The 26026-nt window shown below is 42.4% G+C and overlaps 1 protein-coding gene across 2 annotated transcripts in view; it reads right to left on the bottom strand.

Moving 5' to 3' along the window:
- Window positions 1–858: 858 nt before the first annotated feature.
- Window positions 859–26026, bottom strand: part of RCL1 (RNA terminal phosphate cyclase like 1) — a 109284-nt gene continuing 84116 nt past the window's right edge. For both annotated transcript variants that reach the window (XM_054031987.1, XM_054031985.1), the window contains 3 exons: window positions 20249–20405; window positions 8606–8709; window positions 859–2495 (listed from right to left, as the gene is read on the bottom strand). In XM_054031987.1, the coding sequence (XP_053887962.1) occupies window positions 2345–2495; window positions 8606–8709; window positions 20249–20405 (412 nt within the window). In that variant the 3' untranslated portion in view covers window positions 859–2344. The remainder of the gene's footprint in view (window positions 2496–8605; window positions 8710–20248; window positions 20406–26026) is intronic.

Below are 26026 nucleotides of genomic sequence, written 5' to 3'. Positions count from 1 at the left end.
GAGCATCACAACCTCTTACCCTTTACAAACACGACTCTACACATGGAAAGGGTTTGCAGAGCTGCACATCAGAAACTCACAGTCAAAATTTAACCAATACTGAGCCCCATCTCTGGGACTGCATTTATGAGCTCTTAGGGTAATTTCAGGCCCCAACTCTGGCTTCACAACATAGTGGGTTTCTTTCTTACCTGAAGGAACACAGTCTTCTGAACAGTGTTATTTGAAAGTTTTGATTGTGATTAAAGATTCAGGTGCTAAGAGTCAATCTGAGATCTTATTCCCCCGTCAATTACTGGAAACAGTATTCACCACCCAGGTTAGACTGCAAATGTGGGCTAAAAGCATGTAAGAGAAAGTCCATCTGTTGCAACATAGGAGCGGTACTGTATTTTGTACGTTAACTGTGGTTTGCACAGACTACATAGCACTCTAGTGCCCCATCAAGGTTCTGAAGAGTAAGGACACAATTCCACATAATGAATTACACAGCCCAGCCATAAAACATTGAGTTACATGATCTACATCATGTGACATATGCTGCAGCATTTTATGACATGTGTCCTGAATATCAATGAAGGCATGACATGCTAGTAATATCAACTAGGCTGTGCCACGGCATAAACTACATTTCAGCTCCCTTCACTGATGTGTATGACAGGGTACAAAATATTCCAGCTTTATCACTTTTCATAGTAATTTCTACACATTGTATTAAAAGAACAGATGAAACTTCCCAGAAGTTTTAGAAGGTGACAATTATCAAATTCGTATCAGTTTAGAGGAGCTGTTTATCTTTTGAAAATTCAGAGTGCTAGTCTGGGTAAAAACAAACTTAAAAAAGGGGGAAAAGCCTCATTTAGAAAAATCTATACAATTTTATTTTTCTAAATAAATGTGTAGGCAAATTGCTACAAAAACACAGAATGAGTACATAATGAGTATTGTTGCCTCCAATAATTTACAGCACATATACACAGTCTTCCGTCGAATTCCTACATGGGTCCAACATGTACCTATCATGTTATAGATGCATTTCTTACAATGGTAATGGATGCATTCTCATGATCTTCTAATGGTGTAATACTATTATTGATCAAAGCATGTTGCATTAATATAGTTTATAAAGGATTATGACCATTGTAACAGCCAGTGGCACAGTTTTTGAAATGGTTTTATTTTAAATTAGTCATCCTCATTGTCTGTCATACTGAGGAAAACTACTTCAATCTGTGGCCATGTGCTTAATACTTTTTCCTTGTATAAGAGCAGTCCAATATTAAACTCTAACATGTGTGCACTAGCATCTACTACTCACCTCTGCTGTGTGGAAAAAAAAAAAATCTTTCCTGATGGGATATTTCATCATTTGGAAATTTGAAAGATACCCAACAGACATTAAGAAAGGAACCCCACCAAACTCCTCACCCACAAAGATTGCAGCCACACAAGACAATACCTAGATGTGATACATTTAGTCCACCAAAACCCTGTGGCTACCTTTCCCAAATGATCAGAACAGTCCTGTTTTGGAGTATTTGGAATACTGTATAAACAAACAAACAAACAAAAACCCGAGCAATTTTTCTAACAGTAAAATAAAGGACCTGAAATAAAACAATTTACAAATCAGATACCTAGTCAAAAGATCTCCCCCTGCCTCCGGAAGCAAGAAAATTGAATTACGTCAGTATAGGCAAACATCTTTTACATATTCTAATCTTAAAAAAAGTTAAATGGCAGATATTTCTTCTATATTCCCACACCGGCAGTTCACTAAGCTTGAACAAAGCCCATAACATCAGTAAGAGACTTTCCACTGTCTTTATGGTCCTTATCTAATGCCCACTCAAGATTCAGACCCTGATTCTGCAAACACTTATGTACACACTTGACCTCATAAATGCAAATAGTTCCATGAAGGGCCATGCAACTACTTATATGCGTAACATTATGTACATAAGTGTTCTCAGGATTGAGGCCTTTGACAAATTCTGTATATGTACAACTTAAAAACAACAACTATTGTTCTAGTTTGAGTTCAGTTTATTTCAATGTTGGTATTTCTTAGATGGGGCTCTGTAATTACCGCCCCCCTACACACATATTTTGACAAATTATTTGCTCTGCAATTCTCTTGTTGGTCACCTTTGTTAAGGTCTTCTTCCTTAACTCCTCCATAAAAATGTAAAACTTTTAAAGACAGTTGCATACAGCAACCACCACATTAGTCTGGGGGAAAAGAAGGAGAAAAGCCCCAACCATGTTGTATGTACAATGCTAAACCACATCTCTGTTGTACTGGTTTTGACTTCACATTTTCATAAAAGCTGCAGATATTTTATCATTTGATTGTCTTGCTAAGGTTGGCAAATCCAATGCCAACGCACGTCATTAAGACTTTCTCTCCACCCTGGAGCTCTTCATGAGATGGCTTGGTTTCAATTTTGAACATAATCTGGAAGAAGCTTCTCAAATGTCGTAGAAACTCAATTCTGAAAGGGAGAGAGGACAAGTGAGTTTTCTTTCTCTCTTTTTTTTTTCCTTTAAGAAAAAGTGTTAAACTATCTTCAACAAATCAGTTACTCATTTAGTTAACACAGAGGTCTTGTCCTGTAAGTAGAGCACAGACTAACGTTCAATGAGATATGCAATGTAGTTGAAGCTGTGTTTGTCCCAGGATTTTAGAGAGACAAGGTGGGTGAGGTAATATCTTTTACTGGACCAACTTCTGTTGGTGAGAGAGACACGCTTTCAAGCTCTGTGTGGCTTAAAAGCTACTCTCGCTCACATTCTGGCTACTTGGTACAGAGGTAGGAAAATGGGTGTATGGGTTTGAAAAAAATCTTATTTGTATTATAGCAATGCCAAGATGAAGGCTCCAACTGAGCCTAGCGCTGCAAAAAAAGACTAACAACTCTTCAGGACAAAGACTGTCTTTTTATCTAAATAGACCACACAAAGAATGGGAGGTGAAACTGAGACACAGAGGTAGCATAACCTGACTGTGGTCACACAGCAGGTCAGTGGCAGAATCAGAATAGAATCCAGTTCCCATGTCTCCCAATTCAGTTCCATGTCCATTCTGCACCCCCAAAAGGTTCAGTGCTAAACTTTACTGGGATTTCTGAAAAATACTTTTGACAGTAGCTAAGGAAATTCAAAATGTTTTGTGTGTGGCAGGGAATACAGTAAGCAGATTCAAAAGCACATAGCTGATCAGTTTTACAAGCTCCCCTCTGCTAAAATACACGTATCTTTGGAATCTAACAGTATCGTTTAAAAAAAAAAAAGAATTCAGATTCTGGACTTCTTTTGGAAAAGTGTTTACACCTGAAAATGTATTTTTTCAAGATTACAGGCCTGAAGAGACTTCTCTATGGAAGAGAGACAAAACAGATTAAACAAAGCAGCTCTGAAGAAGAGACAAACTGGAGTGAATATGACAGAAAAAATAACGAATGGTATAAAGAAGGTAAATGGGATGCGCCTTGGGGACAGTCAATGAAACTGAAAGGCAACAAAATGGAAAATTGATAATTGCTCACTATGCGATGCTTGCCCTCTCTTCTGAAGCTGGTACCAGCCACTGTTAGAGAGCCACGATACCGAAGTGGATGAACTGCCGGTTTAATCCACTGGGACAATTGCTAGGTTCCCAAGATTCTCTTCCCAGATAAGCTTAGCCTTCAGAAAGAGGGGACATGCACACCACTCCTGAGCCTTCTTTTGGCAGGTAGCCTGTCCTAAGAGCTTTAATACTACATTGATCACAGTTTTGAGATCAAATTCCTTTTCAGTTCTGTGGCCCCGATGCTATTTTAAGAAATAGTTCCTGACACAGAGGAAGCAGGAGGCAAGAGAGAGACAAAAATCACTGCTGAAGCACTACAAGACCTAAGGAAGTCCCAAGGCACTCCCCCAATAGTGTGATGGTCCAGAAATGGTGGCAGCACCAGGAGCACACTGTGGGGGAAATGGAGGAGACAGAGCAGAGCAGGCCATTCTTCATACAGAAACCTCTAAGAGCAGTGAAAGCAAACAGAATTTGGCAGGAAATGGCAGAGAACTGTGGTCTTCCTTTGGGACAGTGTTTAATAATCCTCCGCTGTCTTGTCACGTAAGTACGAGGGGTGGAAATCAGGGAAAAGAGGGAGGTTGGAGAGGCTGCAGTTCCTAATGTATGGACGCCACCTCTAGGTGCAGCCTTGTCAGTCTGCAGGAGGAAGCAGAGTGCAGCATGGTGTGCAGCATTCCACTTCTCCCTGAACTTCAAACAAAAACCACTGCCTTGAACAAAACAAAAAGTGTTTACAGAAGCAGCCTCTTTTTCCAGAAGGCTGCAAAGTGAAATGAAGTGAGATACATCAATTGCACATGCACTTAAAAGTTTTTTTTTTTACGGGCAAAGTAGCTTGTTCTGTAGTTCACTAAATTATCGTCGCCACAAAATTCATTTCACTGACATTCATTTACACTTCAAGCAGAAAAGTTAGGTCTACTTTACACTTAAAAGTTAGCTCGACCTTGTAGGTTGCTCCAAGCTGTGAAAAATTCCATGCCCTGAGCACTGTAGCAAAGTTGACCTAACCCTTGGTGTAGACTCAGCTACATCTATGGAAGAATTCTTCCATCAACCTAGCTACCACCTCTTGGGGAGATGGATTAACTACATCGGCAGAAAAACCCCTTCCATCAACTGTAGCAGCTGTAGTGTAGACATACCCTTAGACTCCACGTGACACGCTGTCCCAAAGCTAGCTAAAGTGGCCTAACCAATTAGAAGTGTTAGTATATTGCACAAACACAGCTTCTATCTAATGGCTGCCTTCATAAGAAGGCAGATCTATTACAGAATTTGCTGTCAGATCTTTTCACTCCAAGTTTACTTACTCTCCAACCACACAACTATGATGACACGAGTCTGTTCAACATTCAAATGTCTATATATACACACATTTCCCAGACATCAGGCAGCCAATTACAGTTTATGATCCCTTGTGCATATTATAGAGCCATTAGACAAACACACCCTCCTATTTTTTGAGGCTGTTGTGGTTAAAACATGATGCCAAATCTCAAACAATGAGATGATCTCAGGAAGTGTTTGACAGTAAAGCTGGGTGACATTTTATAGCCAAAGCTTTTTTCCCCCACCAAAAAATGCAGATTGTCAACCCTAAACATTTTGTGAATTTGTGTTGATTTTGTCAAATTGTTTCAGTTGATAATCGATAAACTAGGCATATACAACTTAGATGGGGCTACTATAAGGTGGGTGCATAACTGGCTGGATAACCGTATTCAGAGAGTAGTTATTAATGGTTCCCAATCCTGCTGGAAAGGTATAACAAGTGGAGTTCCGCAGGGGTCTGTTTTGGGACCGGCTCTGTTCAATATCTTCATCAACGACTTAGATATTGACATAGAAAGTACGCTTATTAAGTTTGCAGATGATACCAAACTGGGAGGGATTGCAACTGCTTTGGAGGACAGGGTCATAATTCAAAATGATCTGGACAAATTGGAGAAATGGTCTGAGGTAAACAGGATGAAGTTTAACAAAGACAAATGCAAAGTGCTCCACTTAGGAAGAAAATATCAGTTTCACACATACAGAATGGGAAGAAACTGTCTAGGACGGAGTATGGCAGAAAGGGATCTAGGGGTTATAGTGGACCACAAGCTAAATATGAGTCAACAGTGTGATGCTGTTGCAAAAAAAGCAAACATGATTATGGGATCCATTAACAGGTGTGTTGTGAGCAAGACACGAGAAGTCATTCTTCCGCTCTACTCTGCACTGGTTAGGCCTCAATTGGAGTATTGTGTCCAGTTCCAGGCACGGCATTTCAAGAAAGATGTGGAGAAATTGGAGAGGGTCCAGAGAAGAGCAACAAGAATGATTAAAGGTCTTGAGAACATGACCTATGAAGGAAGGTTGAAAGAATTGGGTTTGTTTAGTTTGGAAAAGAGAAGACTGAGAGGGGACATCATAGCAGTTTTCAGGTATCTAAAAGGGTGTCATAAGGAGGAGGGAGAAAACTTGTTCACCTTAGCCTCTAAGGATAGAACAAGAAGCAATGGGCTTAAACTGCAGCAAGGGAGGTTTAGGTTGGATATTAGGAAAAAGTTCCTACCTGTCAGGGTGCTTAAACACTGGAATAAATTGCCTAGGGAGGTTGTGGAATCTCCATCTCTGGAGATATTTAAGAGTAGGTTAGATAAATGTCTGTCAGGGATGGTCTAAGACAGTATTTGGTCCTGCCATGAGGGCAGGGGACTGGATCGATGACCTCTCAAGGTCCCTTCCAATCCTAGAATCTATGACATTTTGATTAAAAAACTAGAATATAAAATTAACAAGGCATGCATTAAATGGATTAAAAACTGGCTAACTGATAGGTTTCACAATGTAACTGTAAACAGGGAATTGTCCTCGATAGACTCTGTTTCCAGTGGGGATAAGTTTTGGACCCAGGCTATTTAATGTTTTTATCAATGACCAGGATGAAAACAAAATCTGCACTGAAAGTTTGAAGATGACAAATATTGGGGGAGTGGTAAATAATGACCAAGACAGGTTACTGATTCAGAGAGATCTGGATTGGCTAGTGAACTGGGCATAAGCAAACAATATGCGTTTTTATATGGCTATGTGTAGAGGTATACATCTGGTAACAAAGGATGTAGGCCATATTTACAGGATGAGGAACTCTATCCTGGGGAGGAATGACTCTGAAAAAGATTGGGGGTCGTGGTGGATAATCAGCTGAAAGATAATGAGCTTTCAGTGTGATGGTCTGGCCAAAAGAGCTAATGAGATCCTGAGATGCACAAATGGGGGAATCTCAAGTAGGAAGAGAGAGAGGTTATTTTACCTCTGTACCGAGCTCTGGTGGGACCGCTGATTTAATTCTGTGCCAGAGATGACGTGCCTGGCATGTGAGCACCCCTCCCCCCAATTAATCTGGTCGAGTCCTCCTTCACACAGGGTTGGGGGAAGGGACTTATTCCAAGTATTGTTCCCACTCCCAACACCATAATCCACCAGCTGCACTACGCTAGACAAAGGAAATCAATTCTGTATATATCATTTATAAAGTAAGTAGTTTGGGATTTTTCAGTGTGAAGGTGCTAAATGCAAGATGATACTAACATAGCAGCAATTGGGGGGGGGGACGGGAGGTGTGGGTTGGGGAAATGGAGTGGAACTCAATAGCATTTTGCCTCTCATTGTTATTTTTTAAAATGTCTCATTCACCTATGCTCAGTAGCTGTGGAGACTGATTTCTCAACCCTTAGATATTAGCAGCACAGAAGTTGCAGACAAGGAAAAAAAAACAAAAAACAAACAAAAAAAAAACGTACATGATCTCACATGAAACATGCCGATCTCAATAGTAACCCTCCTCCACTGCCAAAACCTCTCCACCCCACACTACCGTTACAAGAATGTCAACAACTAAAGCAGCTAAAATCAGTCCACTTAAAAATTAATGCTTTACAAACTTTGTGGTTTGAAACTGTAAGACCTCAGATTATTACACTCTTAACTGTGTAGTCTAATCATTGATGTTGGATGATATTACTGAACACTAAGTAGATACTCACCTTATGATGGTCTACTTCACCCCTTCCATAAAGATAATCCTCCATTGCTCCCCTCAAAATCCATACAAACCCCCTTCCACACAAATCTGGTGGATCTGTTGGTTTCTGAGGTATCAGGGTTTGGTAGCAGTTATGCAGTTTGTAGCTTTCATGTGATGGCACCATCATTCTTCAGTTATCACAGTACTGTACCTTTCACGTATACAGCACCGGTACCATGATAACCGAAAAAGGACAGTTCATGTTCTAATTGTTTGATATCATCCCCACACATGTACATCTCTCCCCTTTCCCTTAAAGGGGTACTGTTTGATCAATTCAATCTCTGGTAACTGCTTTGGTCTGGTCAATTGTTCATCAGCCAGCTATGGTAACAGGAAAGCAGTGTGCCTTTTGCCCTTCTGTGTCCCAACCAACAATGGGGGAAACACAGCACTTCTCTCTCTTCAGACTGGTAACTGCCACAGACCTTGCAAAACTGTCAGAAAAAAGGCCAAAACAAAAATAAAATGCAATCCATAACAGTTCTAAGACTCCAGGGTCCCAAGTATCTCAACGAGATACACCCTTGAGGTGTTTCTCTTTGACACTCATGCCATGAGCTGGATATGATCTTGGTGTTAATCAGCCATTCAGAATACATTCCATTATGTGTACAACTACAACAGAGGTCATTAGGCAAAATAAGAGAGCTTATGCTAGCCAACAAAAATGTAATTGATGTGTAAACAATCCAAGACCAAGAACCAACAACAAACTGGTCTCTGAAAGTTTAATTGCCTTGGAATCAGAGGGAAAATAGGAAAGTAAGGAAGTGTTCTTCAAGTGTGTAAAAATAAACACTAGGTAACTTATGTGCTGATCGTTAAATGATCAGTACAAGTAAGTCTGTTCATAGCCACAAACGAAATGTTCTGCACAAAAATACCTGTTATTCTCTTAATTGCAAATTAAACAAGATGTGATATTGAAGTTAAAGAGAACAACTTACGTGTACGGAGACAGAGGTCCCAGTAGAACTTTGGAAACATCCTGCTGTCCAAGGGTCATGAGGAGCAGAACTAGGCTCTGGTTTGTTGAATCCACACAGCCTCCCTGTAAACACAAACATTTTAATTATTAATCTTTATACAAACCAGAATATAGGAAAAAAAGATGGAGGAACGTTTACTTAAAACACAGATCTATCACAGCTCTCACATTTCAAGGGTCAAAAGATAAAATCCAGATTTTGTAATAGTAACTAACTTCACAGGGCATATTTGGAAAGGGACTCGAGTTAAAAACCACAGTAAGGAAATTATTTTTCTAACACTATTGATTATGAAAACCCAGGGAAATTGAAAATAGACTAGTCTCTTTCAGGTTCATGTGCACGAATAGATTACTGAAATGTTTGGGTTATAGCTCTTTAGGTAAATGTTTAAAATGGGACACAACCTGAAAGCTATTCAACTTCAAAAAAGTTAGTTAAAAGTAGTTTCAGGTATTGCATCTGCCCAACCCCTGGCTGCCAATTATTGTAGTTGTGCAGACACATTTTCCTGTTTTCAAAGAACGTTTCCCTCTCCTGGTGTTGCTATGTGAAAAATCCACACAACTATACACAGGCTACGTGGAACTACACAAAGCGCTATCAAATGCACAAAACAAAAACCCTGTGGGAAAATAATATTTTTCTCCCAGGCTCGGCCTCTCAAATTACACCCTGGCAGCTTTACTTAGGGCAGAGATAGGGGAGTGCGCTGTTTTGAGTAAAGCTCAATGCCTTTATATTGAATTATTGGCTGAGTATTCAGCATATGAATCTACAGCATCGTCCAAGGTTATGTCTGGGGGAACAGCTGAGCAGTACGCAACCCCTGGAGTTCCTCTGGCTTTTGAAAGTCCATTGTTCTCTCCATTCCTCGTGCTTGTTGCAACTTGACCTGGCTAGGGATGTAGGCAAGAGTGTAGAATCTCCCATTAAATTTAGAGCAAAAGATATTTGCAAACAACTGGACATGGCAGTTGCCCCCTTGGCTTTCTTCTTCAAAGAGCAGACATAGTTTGGAGAAATACTTTTGTTCAAATATGTCAATGAGGGCATTTATGACTCTGTTTTCAAACTATGAAGATAGTCTGTTTGGGAGAGAGGAGTTTCACCCATGCAGGTTTAGCTAAGTTGAAGATCTACCACAGTACTTACTTTCTGGTAACTTGTTCAACTACCTGAGAAATAAAGGTCTAGCCACATTTCTGGCTCAGATGCCTTTTACTACACTGGCTCAAAAGCAAGAATATTTGCTATGTAGTGAAAATGTTTCTATTATAGGGCGTTTGACCTATTTGCCTGATAGACTGCTAAAACAAGTATATAAAAGAGAGACTCCTTATGACCTAAATGAAATAATGCATTTCTAACCCTTGTTAGTTTATTTTTGTATATTGTTGCAGGGATTGTGACTTTAAAGTTGTAACTGATTCTGGGGCATGGTTGAACTTCTGTTTTTTGTTTTTGTATTTTTTAAAGAACTGGTATTAATTTTATTGAGTTGTGTTGATTTTAAAACTCATATTGATCTTATATGTATTGTACTGTGTGCTCTGTTCTAAGGCTAAGATGCTATATTAATATAATTGAACTTTATATTTGTTTCCCGTATCTTTCAGTTACTATAGACAAAAGTAAAAACATTTCAGACAGCAGGGTCATTTTGACATTGACACTGCCCCTTTAACATCCAAACAAAAAATTGATTGGACATTTTGAGATAGTCTTCAAAGACTTGGGTTTACAAAATTTGTTTTATTATTAATAAAAATAAAAATTAAATAACCTAAATTTTGTTCCCAAACTAGTTAACAGTATCCCTTTAATCAAGACAGTCTAGATAGCTTGGAAACAATTGCAGCCTTTAAACTTTAAACTCTTTCTTTTGATAATTAGAAAGTAGGGAGCATGGTTCTGGATACACACCAAACCCAATTACACAGTAAAACCCCATTTATCCCAATGTCACATTTCCTCCTAGCATGAGCAGTTTATCCAGAAATTGCAAACTGACTGTTCAATCCTTACTTTTAGATGGCCCCGAAATGTTTCTGACAAACAGGGTTGAACTATAATGAATACATAGCAACAAGCCATTCCTGCAACTGCTTGCAGCTTTCTGCATTTGAGCAAGGGGATACATTTTATCCTGCTTAGTCGGAAGAGAGACTAGCTTTTTTATTACCAAATAAAGCTACTCAAACACATGCAAGAGAAAAATCTGCATAAAATTAAATTTGGACTCTCTCATAGACAGCTTGATCAAAAACTCACATCAATCAGTGGATGGACTCCTACTGACTTCAGTGGGTTTTGGATCAGATCCTTAATAGGCTCTCCAAAAAATTTTTTGAGCCAACCAAATTAACCATTTCAAAAACTTGTACATGTAATCACACACTAGAACTATTACTGTTCAGTCACCGGCAAGCAACATTTGCTCATTTTATTTTATTTTTCTAAGAAAGTATTTTACCACCACCATCCAAACAATTAAAAATACCCAAAGTAGAAAACTGTAATCATAGAATATCAGGGTTGGAAGGGACCTCAAGAGGTCATCTAGTCCAGCCCCCTGCTGAAAGTAGGGCCAATCCCGAGACAGATTTTTGGCCCAGATCCCTATATGGCCCCATCAAGGATTGAACTCACAACCCCAGGTTTAGCAGGCCAATGCTCAAACCACTGAGAGACTTCAGTGCTGAATTGGCTTAGTCAAGATGACAGGGTGGAAGGAAGGACCCATACAAACCTTTAGGGAAAAGAGTTACTAAAGGTTTATTGTTCGACAACACTGGGAGGCCATGGCTGTGGAGGAAGAGGCGAGATGCAGTACCATAGAGCGCTGCGAACATCAGCACAGAGGACTTGATTTGGATTCTGTACTGAAAGGAATGCAAAGAAAGCAAGACACTGGGACAACGTGCTCATGGACAGCTGTTCGATTTGGAGATTTTGAAGGTGTAACTTCATTCCTATACTAGACTCCTTCCATTAACACTCCTTCCAACCCCCGCCCCCAAGTTCTACTCACATTACTTATTCCTCTGCCCTATACTTGGGGTGCTGAACCCCCCACAGCTAGCTGAGCATTGGACTTTTGGGCACTTGAGAGAGTGTGTCAAGAAGGCTGCACACTGACCCTTCCAAAACGAAGCTGTGGGGCCCCATTCAAATGGCTTTGTAAGGAGCTCTGAAATTGTCCTGCACTGACCCTGGTAGTTGGTGATTGCAGTCTTACATCAGTATTTACAACTAATTTGAATGTGAAATGGAGAAACAATGAAAGGCTGCTCCTTTCACTTCAGAGTTTAGAGCCCAATTCCTCTATCCAGATTATTTTTTGCCTGTGAATGATTTCTCAAAACAGTGAACGTTTCTGACCTTAACTTCACTGACTTCTGTCCAACCACTGCTGACCAATGCACACGGTTTTGTTTATTGGTAACTTTTTAATTCAGCCTGGAGAGTACAAAGGTAACATGAAACAGAAAAAAGGCCAAGTGCCTGAAGTTCAATTATTGCAGTTACAGTGGTACAGAAATAAAGTGCAGGCTGAATGACTAAAAGTTTAAAGAGTACACGGCATTTGTCTTGCACTATTTATTTTCAAGTAATTTCCAGATGTTCTATCTACATTTGATTGACTATCGTTATTTAGGCTTTTTAAAAAATAATAAAAAATTAGTCTATCAGCAACAACTTGCTTGTAGAAAAGAGTGGATCAATTGCTCGTTAGTCACTGATCTGGATGATCTAAGTGGTATAGTTAGGAAAACAGTCAAAAGTCGTGTAGTTTTTCTCTTGTTAACTGTACAAGCAGGGATGGCCATCTTTACTGAATAGATACCTGATCCACAGACAGAAAAAACTCAGACTTCCCCCCTCAACTGGTTCAACTCATAGCTGTGTACAAGAGCTTCTTAGACAGAACAAGATGGTGTATCATCTCCCCATTAACATTTGCTTTAAAAACAATCTGTGCAGCAGAAGAGGCATGAGCCTTAGATAACTGTTGGGATATATATTTTGGAGGGCACGTGGAGTGTATAGTTAAGGCTCTCTTTCCTCAGCACATTCCTCTTCCTCTCCATAGAGGATGCTGTTTGCTCTCTACATACTTGTTGCTATAGCAACACTCAACATGGAACACATCTTTGATCATTGATTTTTCTACTTTGGCTGGCTGACGAAACTTTATGCCACGTTCCTACACTTCAATGGTCATGACTACTCTAGCTCCACTCTTTAACCACTTGAATATGGATCTACATTCAAGAGAGATCTTTTCCGTTGAAAATTTCAGATTAAATTCAAACTCTCCCCAAAATAATGAGGAAAGCAATAAGATCACTACTAAAGGCCACCAAGATTATTGTTGCTCATTATTTGTATTATGGTACCATTTAAAGCCTCAACTTAAATTAGGGCCCCACTGTACTACATGCCAGATAGACACAGTGAGAGAACGTTCCTGTACCGAAGAGCTTACAAACTATATACACAAGATGGACAAAGGATGGGAGAGGAAACAGAAGCACAGGGAGGTGACATGAGCTGTCTGCACCACAAAGGCAGCCAGTGGCAAAGCTGGCCTAGAACCTCACCCTCCCGAGTCCCAGACCAGTGCCCTGTCTACTGATGAAACTTCCACCACTTTAAGAAACCCAGACAAGCAGGGGGAAAGCAGCTGTCAGGAGAACTGTCTATTGATGACACTTTTCAATGATTATTCCTATAAAGTACTATGTCCAATAGTGCTAAAGTCACAGAAGACACCAATCTATGTCCCTTGGAAGGCTTGCAAGCTAGTGTGGACAGGGACTGATTTTTTAAAAACAGCTGAAAATTGCTTGAGTCTAGAGGCTCGGTTCAACCCTAATCAAGCAAGATGCACCCATCTGGGGCAGAGAGGAAAGAAATTTCCCTTCAGAAGACGGCAGAGGGTTTGCACTGCTGCCTTTCCCAAGTGTGGGCAGCTTTAACATGTAGCTGGGGTGCCATAAGAATCCTGCTGCCCCCAGGGGGGTGAGAAGGCATGCACTCAGTGTGCTGCCCATCAGGTACCAAGCACTCTTTGGACTGAGCTGGCTGAGGGCCCCAGAGAAGAGCTGTGCCACTGGAGCCCCTCATAGCAGGCTTTCTGCCACCATCCCTGCATTACGAAGGCCCAGGCCAGAGTAACCCAGGGATGAATCATGCCCTGGGTGAGTACCTGGTCTCAAAAGATTCCCTAGAACTGTGCCCCATCCACACTGGTGGCATAACAAAGTTAGAAAACAGAATTTTAAAGCTGCTTTAGCTAACAGCCCCACAGCTTAGACCAGCCTAGAATTAGCCACTTTACCCACAGCTCACATCAGCCCATTAATGGGTAAAATGACAAAGGGATCACCTGATCCACCAACAGTCCCCAATCCTCTCTCAAACACTGCTTTGCACCTCACACCAGTGCTACCACACACAGACATCTGATCTGCTGATCTGAGAACCTCGCTACCTTCCTACTCTGCCTTATCGCATTGCCTCTTTCTTAAAACTTAGCTGATTGCCAGCTATGCCATTAGAACATACGATCTTCAGGCCAGCCCCGTCTCCATTTATTTTGCAAGGTACTTGGTACATTCTTGGGTGCTTAACAAAAAAAAAAAAAGGGTGTAATGATTAACAAAGCAGTCTCCTTAGTGGCTGGATAACATATAGTTTTAATTTATAAAGAGCTAGGTGGTTTTATTGCTTTTTAAGTAAGAAATAGCCACTTCTGCTGGGAAGCCATGTGGAAATAAGGGTTTGATAGGAAATTGGATTTCTGATATTTCCTATTATCTGAAGGGTTCTAGGGTGTTTTCGTGGAGCAGCAGACTCAGAGTGGGGTTTTTAAGAATTTAAACAGAGGAGTAAGATTTGCAATTCAGCTTTTGTAAATAAAAGTGCTGGATGTGGCTGCTGCTGTAGGTAATTGCTACTGGAGGCATATAGCAACAGGCTGTGACTCTAACCTCCCCCCTGCCGTGCCGCCTCCCCCTCCCCCCAAACACACTTACAAAGGGCCAAACTTTCAAATATAAATGGCCTTAGCTGCACTCTCAAACATATGTGCACTCAGATCAGTATAGAATCATAGAATATCAGGGTTGGAAGGGACCTCAAGAGGTCATCTAGTCCAACCCCCTGCTCAAAGCAGGACCAATTCCCAACTAAATCATCCCAGCCAGGGCTTTGTCAAGCTGGGCCTTAAAAACCTCCAAGGAACGAGACTCCACCACCTCCCTAGGTAATGCATTCCAGTGCTTCACCACCCTCCTAGTGAAATAGTGTTTCCTAATATCCAACCTGGACCTCCCCCACTGCAACTTGAGACCATTGCTCCTTGTTCTGTCAGTATGTTGTAGGCTAGCACCCAGTTTGTACACTCAGTAGAAACATGCCAATACTGTAACAGAGCCTGGTACCCCAATGACTGCCTGGCTCATAACATCCCTCACAAGACTGTCACTGTTTGGGGATAGAGACTGCATACTCCCCCTTGGAGGAGCCATTTGGAATAAAGTAGAGTAACTCCTTGCTTAATGTTGTAGTGATGTTCCGTAAAAATGTGACTTTAAGCGAAACTATGTTAAACAAATCCAATTTCCCCATATGAATTCATTAAATGGGGGGGGGGGGAGGAGAGAGGAGTTTAGGTTCCAGGGAATTTTTTTTCACCAGACAAAAAACTATATATTATATAGATATACACACAGTATACGTTTTAAACTAGGGTTACCATACGTCCTCTTTTTCCCAGACATGTCCGGCTTTTCGGCACTCAAACCCCCGTCCGGGGGGAATTGCCAAAAAGCCGAACATGTCCGGGAAAATGGCGGCTCTGCTCCTCCCCTGACTCTTCGGCTCTGTTTAAGAGCCGAGCTGCCCGAGCGCTATGGGCTTCAGGCAGCCCCCTTGCCTCTGGACCCCAGCCGCCAGGCGGGCACTTCCCCTCCCGGGCTCTGGCGGTGCAGGGTCCGGAGGCACGGGGGCTGCCCGAAGCCGGTAGCGCTGGGGCAGCTCGGCTCTTAAACAGAGCCGAAGAGTCAGGGGAGGAGCAGAGCCTCCAGCTGCCCGAAGCCCAAGCGCTACCAGCTTCACAGTTTGCCGTTCAGCCTCCAGACCCTGCGCCCCCGGCTGGGCGCTTCCCCTCCTGGGCTCCAGCTGCGCTGGGCAAGCGCCAGCCGGGGGCGCAGGGTCTGGGGGCTGCCCGGCAAACCGTGAAGCTGGTAGCGCTCGGGCAGCCCTTTCCCCGTGGATGGGAGTGGGAGGGAGGAGGGGGTGGAGTTAGGGTGGGGAAGGGGCTGAGTTGGGGCGGGGCTGGGGAAATGGGCGGGGCCAGGGCCTGTGGAGGGTCCTCTTTTTTTATTTAATAGATATGGTAACCCTATTTAAACAAACAATTTAATACTGTTCACAGCTTTGATGATTGTGAAGCTTGGTTGAGGTGGTGAAGTTAGAGGGTGGAAGAGGGTAGAAGAGGGAGGGATATTTCCCAGGGAATGTTTTGCTGCTAAATGATGAACTAGCACTCAGCTGAGCCCTCAAGGGTTAACACGTTGTTAATGTAGCCACTCACACAAGGCAGCATGAACACGAGGGAGGGGAGACAGCATGGCATACAGAGACAGACACACACCTTGTGTGTGGGAGAGAGAGAGAGATGCACACTGACCCTTTAAGTAAGCTGACCCACTCTTAAGTGCATTGTCTTTTTAAGTGGATCAGGAAGTTGAGACAACAGCTGCTGCCCCAGGCTCTCTCTGTCTGGTCCCCTCCCTGCTCTATATGGAGAAGGGGTAAGCGGGGTGCAGGAGCAGGGAGGAGGGAGACACCCTGACATTAGCTCCCCCCTCCCCCCACAGCAAGCAGGAGGCTCCCAGGAGCAGCTCCAAGGCAGAGGGCAGGAGAAGCACATGGCAGTGGGGGGAGGGACAGCTGAACTGCCGGCAATTGCTAGCCTGCTGGGTGGCTGCAGCATAGGGAACTTAGGGGAGCGGGGAGCTGATAGGGGGGTTGCTGGTCCACTCTGGCTACAAGCCCCCATCAGCTAACTGCAACGGGCTGCTCTTCTTGCAAGACATTAGAAGGGAGCATTGCACAACTTTAAACAAGTATGTTCCCTAATTGATCAGCAGCGTAACAACGAAACAACGTTAAACAGGACAGTTTTAAGTGAGGAGTTACTGTAACTACTTGAGAGTTCTGAGACCTGATTCAGTGAAGTGGACAGGCAAGCAGACTCAGACACGCCCCCATACAAGTGAAGTCCAATCTTCTGCATTTCTGACATGGGTTCCCAGCCTCTAGCCAACATTGTGTTTAATGCTACTGATAACTTCCCATGTTAGGTAAGTGTGAAAAATCAATTATTCCTCCCCTCCCCAGCTATCTGTTAATATTTTGAGCTCTCAAGTATGTGCTAGGTACCTCACGGAAAGAGGGATAAGAGATATCATTTTTGATGCACTGGAGGGGGATAAGGTGAAGAACCAGAAGACTGAAGCAGAAGAGTGTGTAGGAGGAAAGACAAGAAATGATAGGGGCGCTGATTAGCGATTTACCATAGGCCTAGACACAAAGGACCAGATTTTTAAAAACACTGTGGAAAAGCAGTAATGGGATTAAATTGCTGTCCGGATTTGAAGGGAGGAGTCACGGATGACCTTCTGAATACAGGTCTAGGTGATAAGGGTACCAGTGGTACTATCAACAGCATACAATACTGAGCCATTTCCTCATTATGCACTAGCCAGAGGTTAAGTCTGCAAGTTTTACAGTTCAGTCATATGAAGAGAACAGTTAAGGTATTATGTTAAAACTGAAAAAAGTAAGTTTTGCCCATTTGCCTAACTCATATGGATGAACAGATTTTTCACAAACTTAAACAACCCCCCAAAAAACCTTTTAGCTGAGACCAAGTATGGAAGGTTTCAGCCCAAAAGGAGATATTTGAGAAAGTTATAAGCAAGTGAAAAATTGAAATTTATAGCATAAGATGAGTTGCAATATATTCAAGAGACAGTTTACTGAGTTATAATCACAGCAACTATACTTTAATCTAACCTGGCAGCACTCACAGTGACATTAGTTTTAGCTATTTCCAATTAAATTAAATTTTCAGCACTAAATACAATCTGTACATGTGTGCCTCATAAGAGCTGGCTACATTTTGTCAACACTAGTAGTTTCTTCTCTCATTTCAGAGTGCATTTGAAGTACTTAAAGTGGATAAGCACTTTTTGTTAATCAAAAACTATAAATAAGATGGCAATTGCTGAATCATTTGTAAGACTGAAAGCCTATTATCCACATGAGAATTCAGCACAATTGAACAGTAGTCATTTAACAAACACAAGCTTTTTCTAGAGTTAATACAAAAAGTATGCTTGTGGTAGATTGCAATACACACAATTTACCTACTCAAAGCTGCCTTGGCTACTTTCTAATACATAATTCCACCTACACGTACCAAATGAGAGGTTCTGTAAACTCATTTCCTCCCCCAAAAACCATATCGACTAAAGTAGATAGTGATAAGATATTATCTTACTTTAGGCAGATATAACAAAGTTCCTCCTTTATTTTGTATAGTGGATGGATGCCAGGCAAAGCACTGTCTTCCCCTCAGCTTTTCAACTCTTAACAGAAAAAGAGCACACTAAGAGGGCTATCCTCTCTAAAACAGCCATTTCCTTTCTAGTACCATGCACATAAATAAATACAATAAAATAAAAAAGAGACAGCAAGATATAGTATCTGCCCCTTACGATCTAGACACTCAAAACCATTCATACACAAAATGCTCTGAATGACTAAGAAGATGCTGCTGTACAGTGCACAAGCCAATTCTGACGACAGGTGTGCAACGCCATTTATTACACTGGTGAAGCAAGCATCACTGATCTAGTGACTAGAACCGAGATCTGGAGCAGGGATCTCAACCTTTTTCTTTCTGAAGCCCCCCCATGCTATAAAAATGCCAGGGCCCAACAGAGAGGGGGCGGGCCTTCAGGGTTTCAGCTGGAGGGTGCTCGGAGCTTCAGCCGTGGGGTGGGAGCAGGGAGTTTGGGGCTCTGAGCTTTCTGCCCTGGGCCACAGCCAGTCTAATGCTGGCCCTGCTTTGTGGCCCCCCTGAAACCGGTTTGTGGCCCCCCAATTGAGAACCCTAGACCCCCAGTTGAGAACCGCTGATCTAGATATTCCAAATGAGGCCCAGAGGCTTTCATGTACTCCCTTCCACTCCTCCCCTTCACTTATTTTGCTGATATTAACCACAAATCAGACACATCGTTCAGGCAGTCTCTAATGAGACCACTACATAGAGGCCACTCTAAACACATTATACATATTGTATCTCCTTCCTTTTACCTTGGCCCCAAGAGGCTGAGGGAGCCAGATGCCCAATGCTTCCAGTCCAACTGAAGAGAGGAAGCCCTGACACTAGGCCACCAACCCAATGGCCCTGAAGTCCTCTTTCAGTCTGACATAGCTATATCACAAAAGGATCCCACTAGGTGCTTTCTAAGCTTTTTTCAAACAGGATCCCTGAGCACAGGAAGGGAAAACATGAATTCCCGCACAAAGCAATCCAGGGAGGCTTTCTGCTGTGCCCGATATGACTCCAATTGTGTGCAGTAAGGCAGCATCTCAGATGTCATTCTTTGGCCTAATCACTGTGGTTATTTTGGGCAAGTTGACTCAACTGCTAAGCAACCAATTTTTTTTTAAAAGCAAAATGTAGATGGATTTTCAAATACAACATGTAGTAGTTTTGCTAGGATGCACATTACAACTCTCCTGTATCTCCGGTAACATTTCACACTTGAGAGACTTTTGTTTTTGTTTGTTTGTTTCTGGGCATTGACCCTGCAGCAATCTCATTCTCTTATTAAAAAGAATTATTATATTTGCTCAAGTGAAAAAGCTCATGACAACACAACAGAGACAAAGAGCTTTTTATAGCCAGTCCAATGAAAGCGGCTCACTTGTTTTTGGACGGAGGTGGAGAGTACTTGGGGCCCTGCACTCAGAAAGTTTTGTCCCCCAAATGACTCAGGGTGGTACACATTCTAAATGTGGGACATTTCACAGTATAGTCAATATTGTGGCAACTCATTTACTTTTAATGATGTCCACCATAGGGTGAGGAGGACAAGATCCACCAACAACATTTTTCACACACTGATTAAGACAGCAACAGCCACCGGTCACTTCTTTGGCTGGATGCAAAGCAGGAAACTCTATATCTGATTACCAACTACCTGAATCAGCCACTGTCCCACGTTTATGTACACCAACATATACAAAGATGGCTGCCTCAATAAATCCAGGGGAGAAAATGGCTGTCTGAATGCAATTTAATATACTTTCTATATTAACTACGCTTATTATTCTAGAAAAATAAAACCTTCAATTTGTGTTTTTAAAGAGCAGTAAACTGGTACTTGAAGCCCAACAAAAGGTTAGACCAGACAGAAACATGCTTCAAATGAAAGTGACTCCCCTTGCACACTACCTTTCCTCCAGCTACTGCCACAGGACAGCAAGAGAGAGAATACTTTGGCTACTTACTCTGTAAATCTCCTCAAGCAGCAGCTTTGCACAGTTCAGGCCAAGTTCTTCCGGGAGTACAGCAGTTCCCTGGCCCTGGGGATTAGATGCCAGTTCAGCACCCAGAAAAGTGCCATTGGTGGTTTCTGCGACAAGGGACAGGCCAAAACCTGGAGACCTGAAAGACAATGACAGAACTGAAAGATGTATCTGATTACAGTATGTGAAGAGCTAAAAGGAAGAAACGAGTTCATTTTAACTTTCTCATACAGGTCTCCAACAGTGCTCTCTGCTAGGAGGCTACTTGACTTGCACTGAATAATTGGTTACTCTAACAGCATTTCAGGATTAAACCAAGCTAAAAGCTGCCCGCTATTATGCTGGTTATATCGCTGCCATTCGCACGCCTAACATGAATAGTCTTTATATGTTCATTTCATCTCTCTGATTACTGTTGCTTCCACCTCATTTGCAATCAAAAAAAAAAAAAAACATTCCCTAAGGAGCCAAACTCTATTTGGAAGGATGCTTCTGGATTTGGCAAGATCAGAATACAAATGTGGCACCAGATGCAAGTAATTAATACTTCAATCCTGTATTATTCACCAGCTCTCCTTGATTGTTTCCACTTTAAGCCAACAGTTCAAAGTATCAGTTCTATAGAAGAATTCCATAACTCCTATTCTGTGGCAGAATCCCCTTACCAGAAAGCCCAGAATAATGCCAATATACAATGCTACCTTATTTTACTGCAGGTGTGAAGGTGGGGTTTGTCTTACCAGAAAGCCTGAAGAAGAGCTCTGTGTGGCTCAAAAGCCTGTCCCCCTTTCACCAGCAGAAGTTGGTCCAATAAAATATATTACCCCAACCACCTTATCTCAGAAATCCAGAGATAGCTGAGCACAGTTTACACGATCTACAACCTATCCTGGAAAATGATCCCTCACTCTCACAGACCTTGGGAGGCAGGCCAATCCTCGCTTACAGACAACCCCCCAACCTGAAGCAAATACTCACCAGCAACTACACACCACACCACAGAAACACCAACCCAGGAACCTATCCCTGTAGCAAACCTCGTTGCCTACTCTGTCCCCATATCTACTCTGGCAACAGCATCAGAGGACCCAACCACATCAGCCACACCATCAGGGTCTCATTCACCTGCACATCCACTAATGTCATATATGCCATCATGTGCCAGCAATGCCCCTCTGCCATGTACATTGGCCAAACCGGACAGTCCCTCCGCAAAAGAATAAATGGACACAAATCGAACATCAGGAATGGTAACATACATAAGCCAGTAAGTGAACACTTCAGTCTCCCTGGTCATTCTATTACAGATTTAAAAGTCACTATCATTGAACAAAAAACCTGCAGAAACAGACTTCAAAGAGAAACAGCAGAACTAAAATTCATTTGCAAATTCAACACCATTAATCTGGGCTTGAATAGGGACTGGGAGTGGCTTGCTCACTACAGAAGCAGCTTTTCCTCTCCTGGAATTGACACATTCCTCATCTATTATTGGGAGTGGACTACATCCACCCTGATTGAATTGGCCCTGTCAACACTGGTTCTCCACTTGTGAAGTAACTCCCTGCTCTCCATGTGTCAGTATATAATGCCTGCATCTGTAACTTTCACTCTATGCATCCGAAGAAGTGAGGTTTTTACTCACGAAAGCTTATGCCCAAATAAATCTGTTAGTCTTTAAGGTGCCACCAGACTCCTTGTTGTTTTTGTAGATACAGACTAACACGGCTACCCCCTGATACTTGACAGTTTACTGAGAAGTCCAAACAATACCCTTTGTCTTTTATTCATACAGTTGTCTTATTTTAAACTTTAGAAGAACACTGGCAAATGGCTGTTAAAATAAAATTAGCTTAACTCGCCTCAATGTGTAAGTTTTCCTACAACACATGAACTAGGAAAAGTGCCACTGGACTCCCTCTCCACTACTCAGGCCTTTTCATCAGAATGGTCTAAATCTAAATTCATTATTACTAACCTAACAGCAAGGAACGCCTCCATACCAAACACAGAGCACGAGAGCTATGCAGCCAAACTACAGTGTGCACCTCCTCAATGCTTCTAATGCCCCTGAGGTTTATTATGGCTCCTGAATGCCTGACAAGATCTAGTTCTGCTAGGAAAAGAAGGCACCCTTGACTGCTGTAGGACAGTCAAAATATGTAGTTCATTCACAAAAATGGCACTAAGGATGATTTTGCACCCAGAACTCCCAGGGCTCAGAATGATGGCAAGAAGTTATGGTTTCAGAAGAATATGCATGATCTACAACAAACGCCCTATACATGACCACAACAGAGAATTCTAGCAGCAAACTCACAAAAAAGTGCATTGTCTAGACCAGTGTTTTTCAACTGGTGGATTGCAACTTCAGGGGTGGAGAGGTGTCATGAAGGGCAATCTGAGGGGTCAGGAGGCATTGAAATTTGTATTGCAACCTCAAGCAAAGACAATCTCGATCCCTCACTCCTTGCACACCCTTCCCCTTGAAGGTCAAGTATTCTCTGTCAATGACTTGAAACACACATGCAAATAAATTATATACACTTGCTGTCACTGACATATTTACTATAAAAGTAAGAGGATCATGAAAATTTTTGCCTTTGAATAAGGGATCACCAATCTGAAAAGGCTGAGACATGCTGATGTAGATGAATGCACAAGCCACCTGACATCACCGATAGCAACTTCCTAAGAATCCCAAAGTATGTGTGTTCACACAGAGTGTCAAATAAAGCAGCATTCTCTGCCAATGACCAGCATATTCATAGCTTTTACTCTGCTCAGAGTTTGGAGAGAGTTTTCTGTATCACTTTAACAGTCTGAAAAGGAGAAGTTTTGCCTTGTTCTCTGTTTCTAATGGCTCACATATGACAAGCAAGATGAACTCACAAGCTACAAGTCTCCAATTGCTAATTCACTAGTCACAAGGCTGAGAAAAAGCTCATGAACGCAGAAACAAAAAAGCACTTGTGCTACAGCATCTCTCATATGAGAGACAAAAATCAAAGCCTGTTTCCTTAGCCATGAATGCAATTTGCTTTAAACTGTTATCTCAAAAGAAGATCTTGAGGGTGGGAGGTATAGAAACAGGTAAATGATTGCTCAAAGGAGGGATACAACAAGACAAATCAAATGACTAACAGTTTAATCTTTTCTGAATTCAGTTTGAGTAAATTACATGCCATTCAATCCTAATTGCTGCAGACAATTATGCCACAGCCTGGAACGATTTCTCAGGCCTGGTCCCCACTTAGTCCGGACTTCGGACTAAGGTACGCAAATTCAGCTACGTTAATAACGTAGCTGAATTCGAAGTACCTTAGTCTGAACTTACCGCGGTCCAGACGCGGCCGGAAGTCTCCCCCCATCGACGCCGCGTACTCCTCTCGGCGAGCTGGAGTACCAGCGCCGACTGTGAGCACTTCCGGGATCGATCCGGGATCGATTTATCGCGTCTTAACCAGACGCGATAAATCGATCCCAGAACATCGATGGCGTGCCGCCGGACCAGCCGGTAAGTGAAGACTAGGCCTCAGTGGCAATCTCTGCTCAAGAGAGGCCCCCGTATGGAGACTGGCTGGCAAAGGGTCAATGAGGAAAGGGTTCTCTGGTGTGAATGGGAGTTCAGTTTTAATTGTTTGTCTGGGGTGCTAGGAAAGAAGGACAGATTACATTTGAATTTCCTTCAACTACAGGAGTCAATTAGGAAACTCAAATTCCTCCTACAGTTAAGCAATCCACGTTTCCATCTTTCATTTGCTCCTGCTCCCTACCCCTCCTCCCCACCTCTGCATTTGACAATCAGGATTTTTGACACACCTCCTTCACCCCCTATTTCACCTCACTCACCTTCTTACCTGAGCTACTCACTCACTCCCCACTCTCCCCCGCCCCATGTGAGGGGATTGTTCTTTGACAGGACCCTTCATTTACTTCTTCCTGTCAGAGACCCTGTATCACCCTAGTAATCCCTTCAATTGAGACGGACAAGGTGTGGCTCCCTCAAGAACTCGTGGAGGATTCAAGCGGCCATAGCACAAGAGGACAGGTTCCTAAAGAGCACAGTGAGGTACTGTTAGCCCATGCTGACCCGAAGAGCAAAGCAGTAAAATCAGCCCCATTTTACCACGCACTGCTGTTGAACCACTACTGCAGCTCCTCCACCCCAGCCCCCCAGGAGAAAGTACTTGTATTGCTTTCTCCCCACCCACAACCCTACACATCACACGCCCCAGCAGCAGGCCATGTAGAGTTAAACCGATGCACTCTTGGCCAGTTGTTTCTTTCTACGGCAGCTTATTTGCCAGCACTACTGCAGAACAGGGGGGAGGGATAGCTCAGTGGTTTGAGCATTGGACTGCTAAACCCAAGGTTGAGGGAGCCATTTAGGGATCTGGGGCACCAACAAAAAACAAAAAAACAAAAACAAAAAAACCTGTCAGGGACAGTACTTGGTCCTGCTAGTGAAGGCAGGGGACTGGACTTGATGACCTTTCAAGGTCCCTTCCAGTTCTATGAGATAGGTATATCTCCATATATATGGAAACACCGTCATCTAGATCCTCCCAAAAGGGAGTTTCAAGAGTGTGTGGAACACACAAGGAATTGCACAACAGTAGTGATCCCACCCATATCTAACTGTCTGTGTTTACAGAGCGATGTGGGACGTATATTAAGACATGTCCTTTCTTCTTACCCTCCTAGTTGGAACAGAGACAGAAAGAGCATCTGGAAAGTAAGATGGGAACAATGCCAAAGGACGTCATTTCTTGGTGGCTAGCAACCACGACAGTGCTCCGTTAGTAAACATGCTCTCTAGCTTTCATAAATTAGCAAAACCTGCACAGGGTGATAATGGATTTGGCTCATACAAATGAAGAGCTAATTCCTCCTGTAGTTGCAAAGGGCATCTGCTACCCTTTGCATTGATAAACTTTCTGGTGCAAGTCCCCAGACATATAAACAGAGGAATACAACTCAGAGGATTTCTCGTTCCCCTTTTCAGAGGTGCTTTAGGGGTTGTGAAAGAGGCTAAGATGCTAGATTTCCTGAAGATGCTGGTATAGAGGAAGGACTCCGCAATCCTTTTTACCTTGGAAGTCAAAATCCAGGATGGTGTACATGTGCTTGATCAGTCATTGCTAATCTTATTTATCCCCAAGACAAGGACAATGCTGTAAATGACAGGGTAGGCTTCCACGTGCTACCTTGCTAATTTGTGCCAACCAAGACCGAGGAACCAATTGTAAGAATGAGGGGAGTTCAGGATCCAGGCCCATTAAGTCCTTAACCCTTCTCTGCAAAGGCTATCAACCCAGGTGCCAAATGCCATAGTATTTTACAATGCAGACCGGTCTAAAAGGAGTTTCGTCTCAGTTCACTTCTTTTTACCACTTTGATGTCAGGTAAAATCATGCCTCAGAAGTGAAAGGGTTCATAACCTTGGCTTACTGTTAATACCTTGAGCCACAATACCTAGTCTTCAGGAGTGTTAAGTGAAGTGTGGTGGAATGACAGAAAAGAAATTGTCTGAAACAAGCAATCATTTCACATAAAGTAGGTTATAGTCAACAACTATTCTGCGCAGATTTTTAGACTTGCAAACATAACCAGCTACAGGCTAATACTTTCCAAATCACTTAAATTCCATTTTCAGGGGTGACAGCAGCCTAACTCATTAGAAGCACCTTGTTAGATGCTTTTGAATTTTTATCCATAATCTAACGTAAAGAGCTTTGAGCTGTTCTGACTCAAAGG

Source organism: Malaclemys terrapin, chromosome 6 (assembly GCF_027887155.1).
Source record: "Malaclemys terrapin pileata isolate rMalTer1 chromosome 6, rMalTer1.hap1, whole genome shotgun sequence".
NCBI lineage: Eukaryota > Metazoa > Chordata > Testudines > Emydidae > Malaclemys > Malaclemys terrapin.
This window is presented reverse-complemented; position numbering and strand designations above follow the sequence as displayed.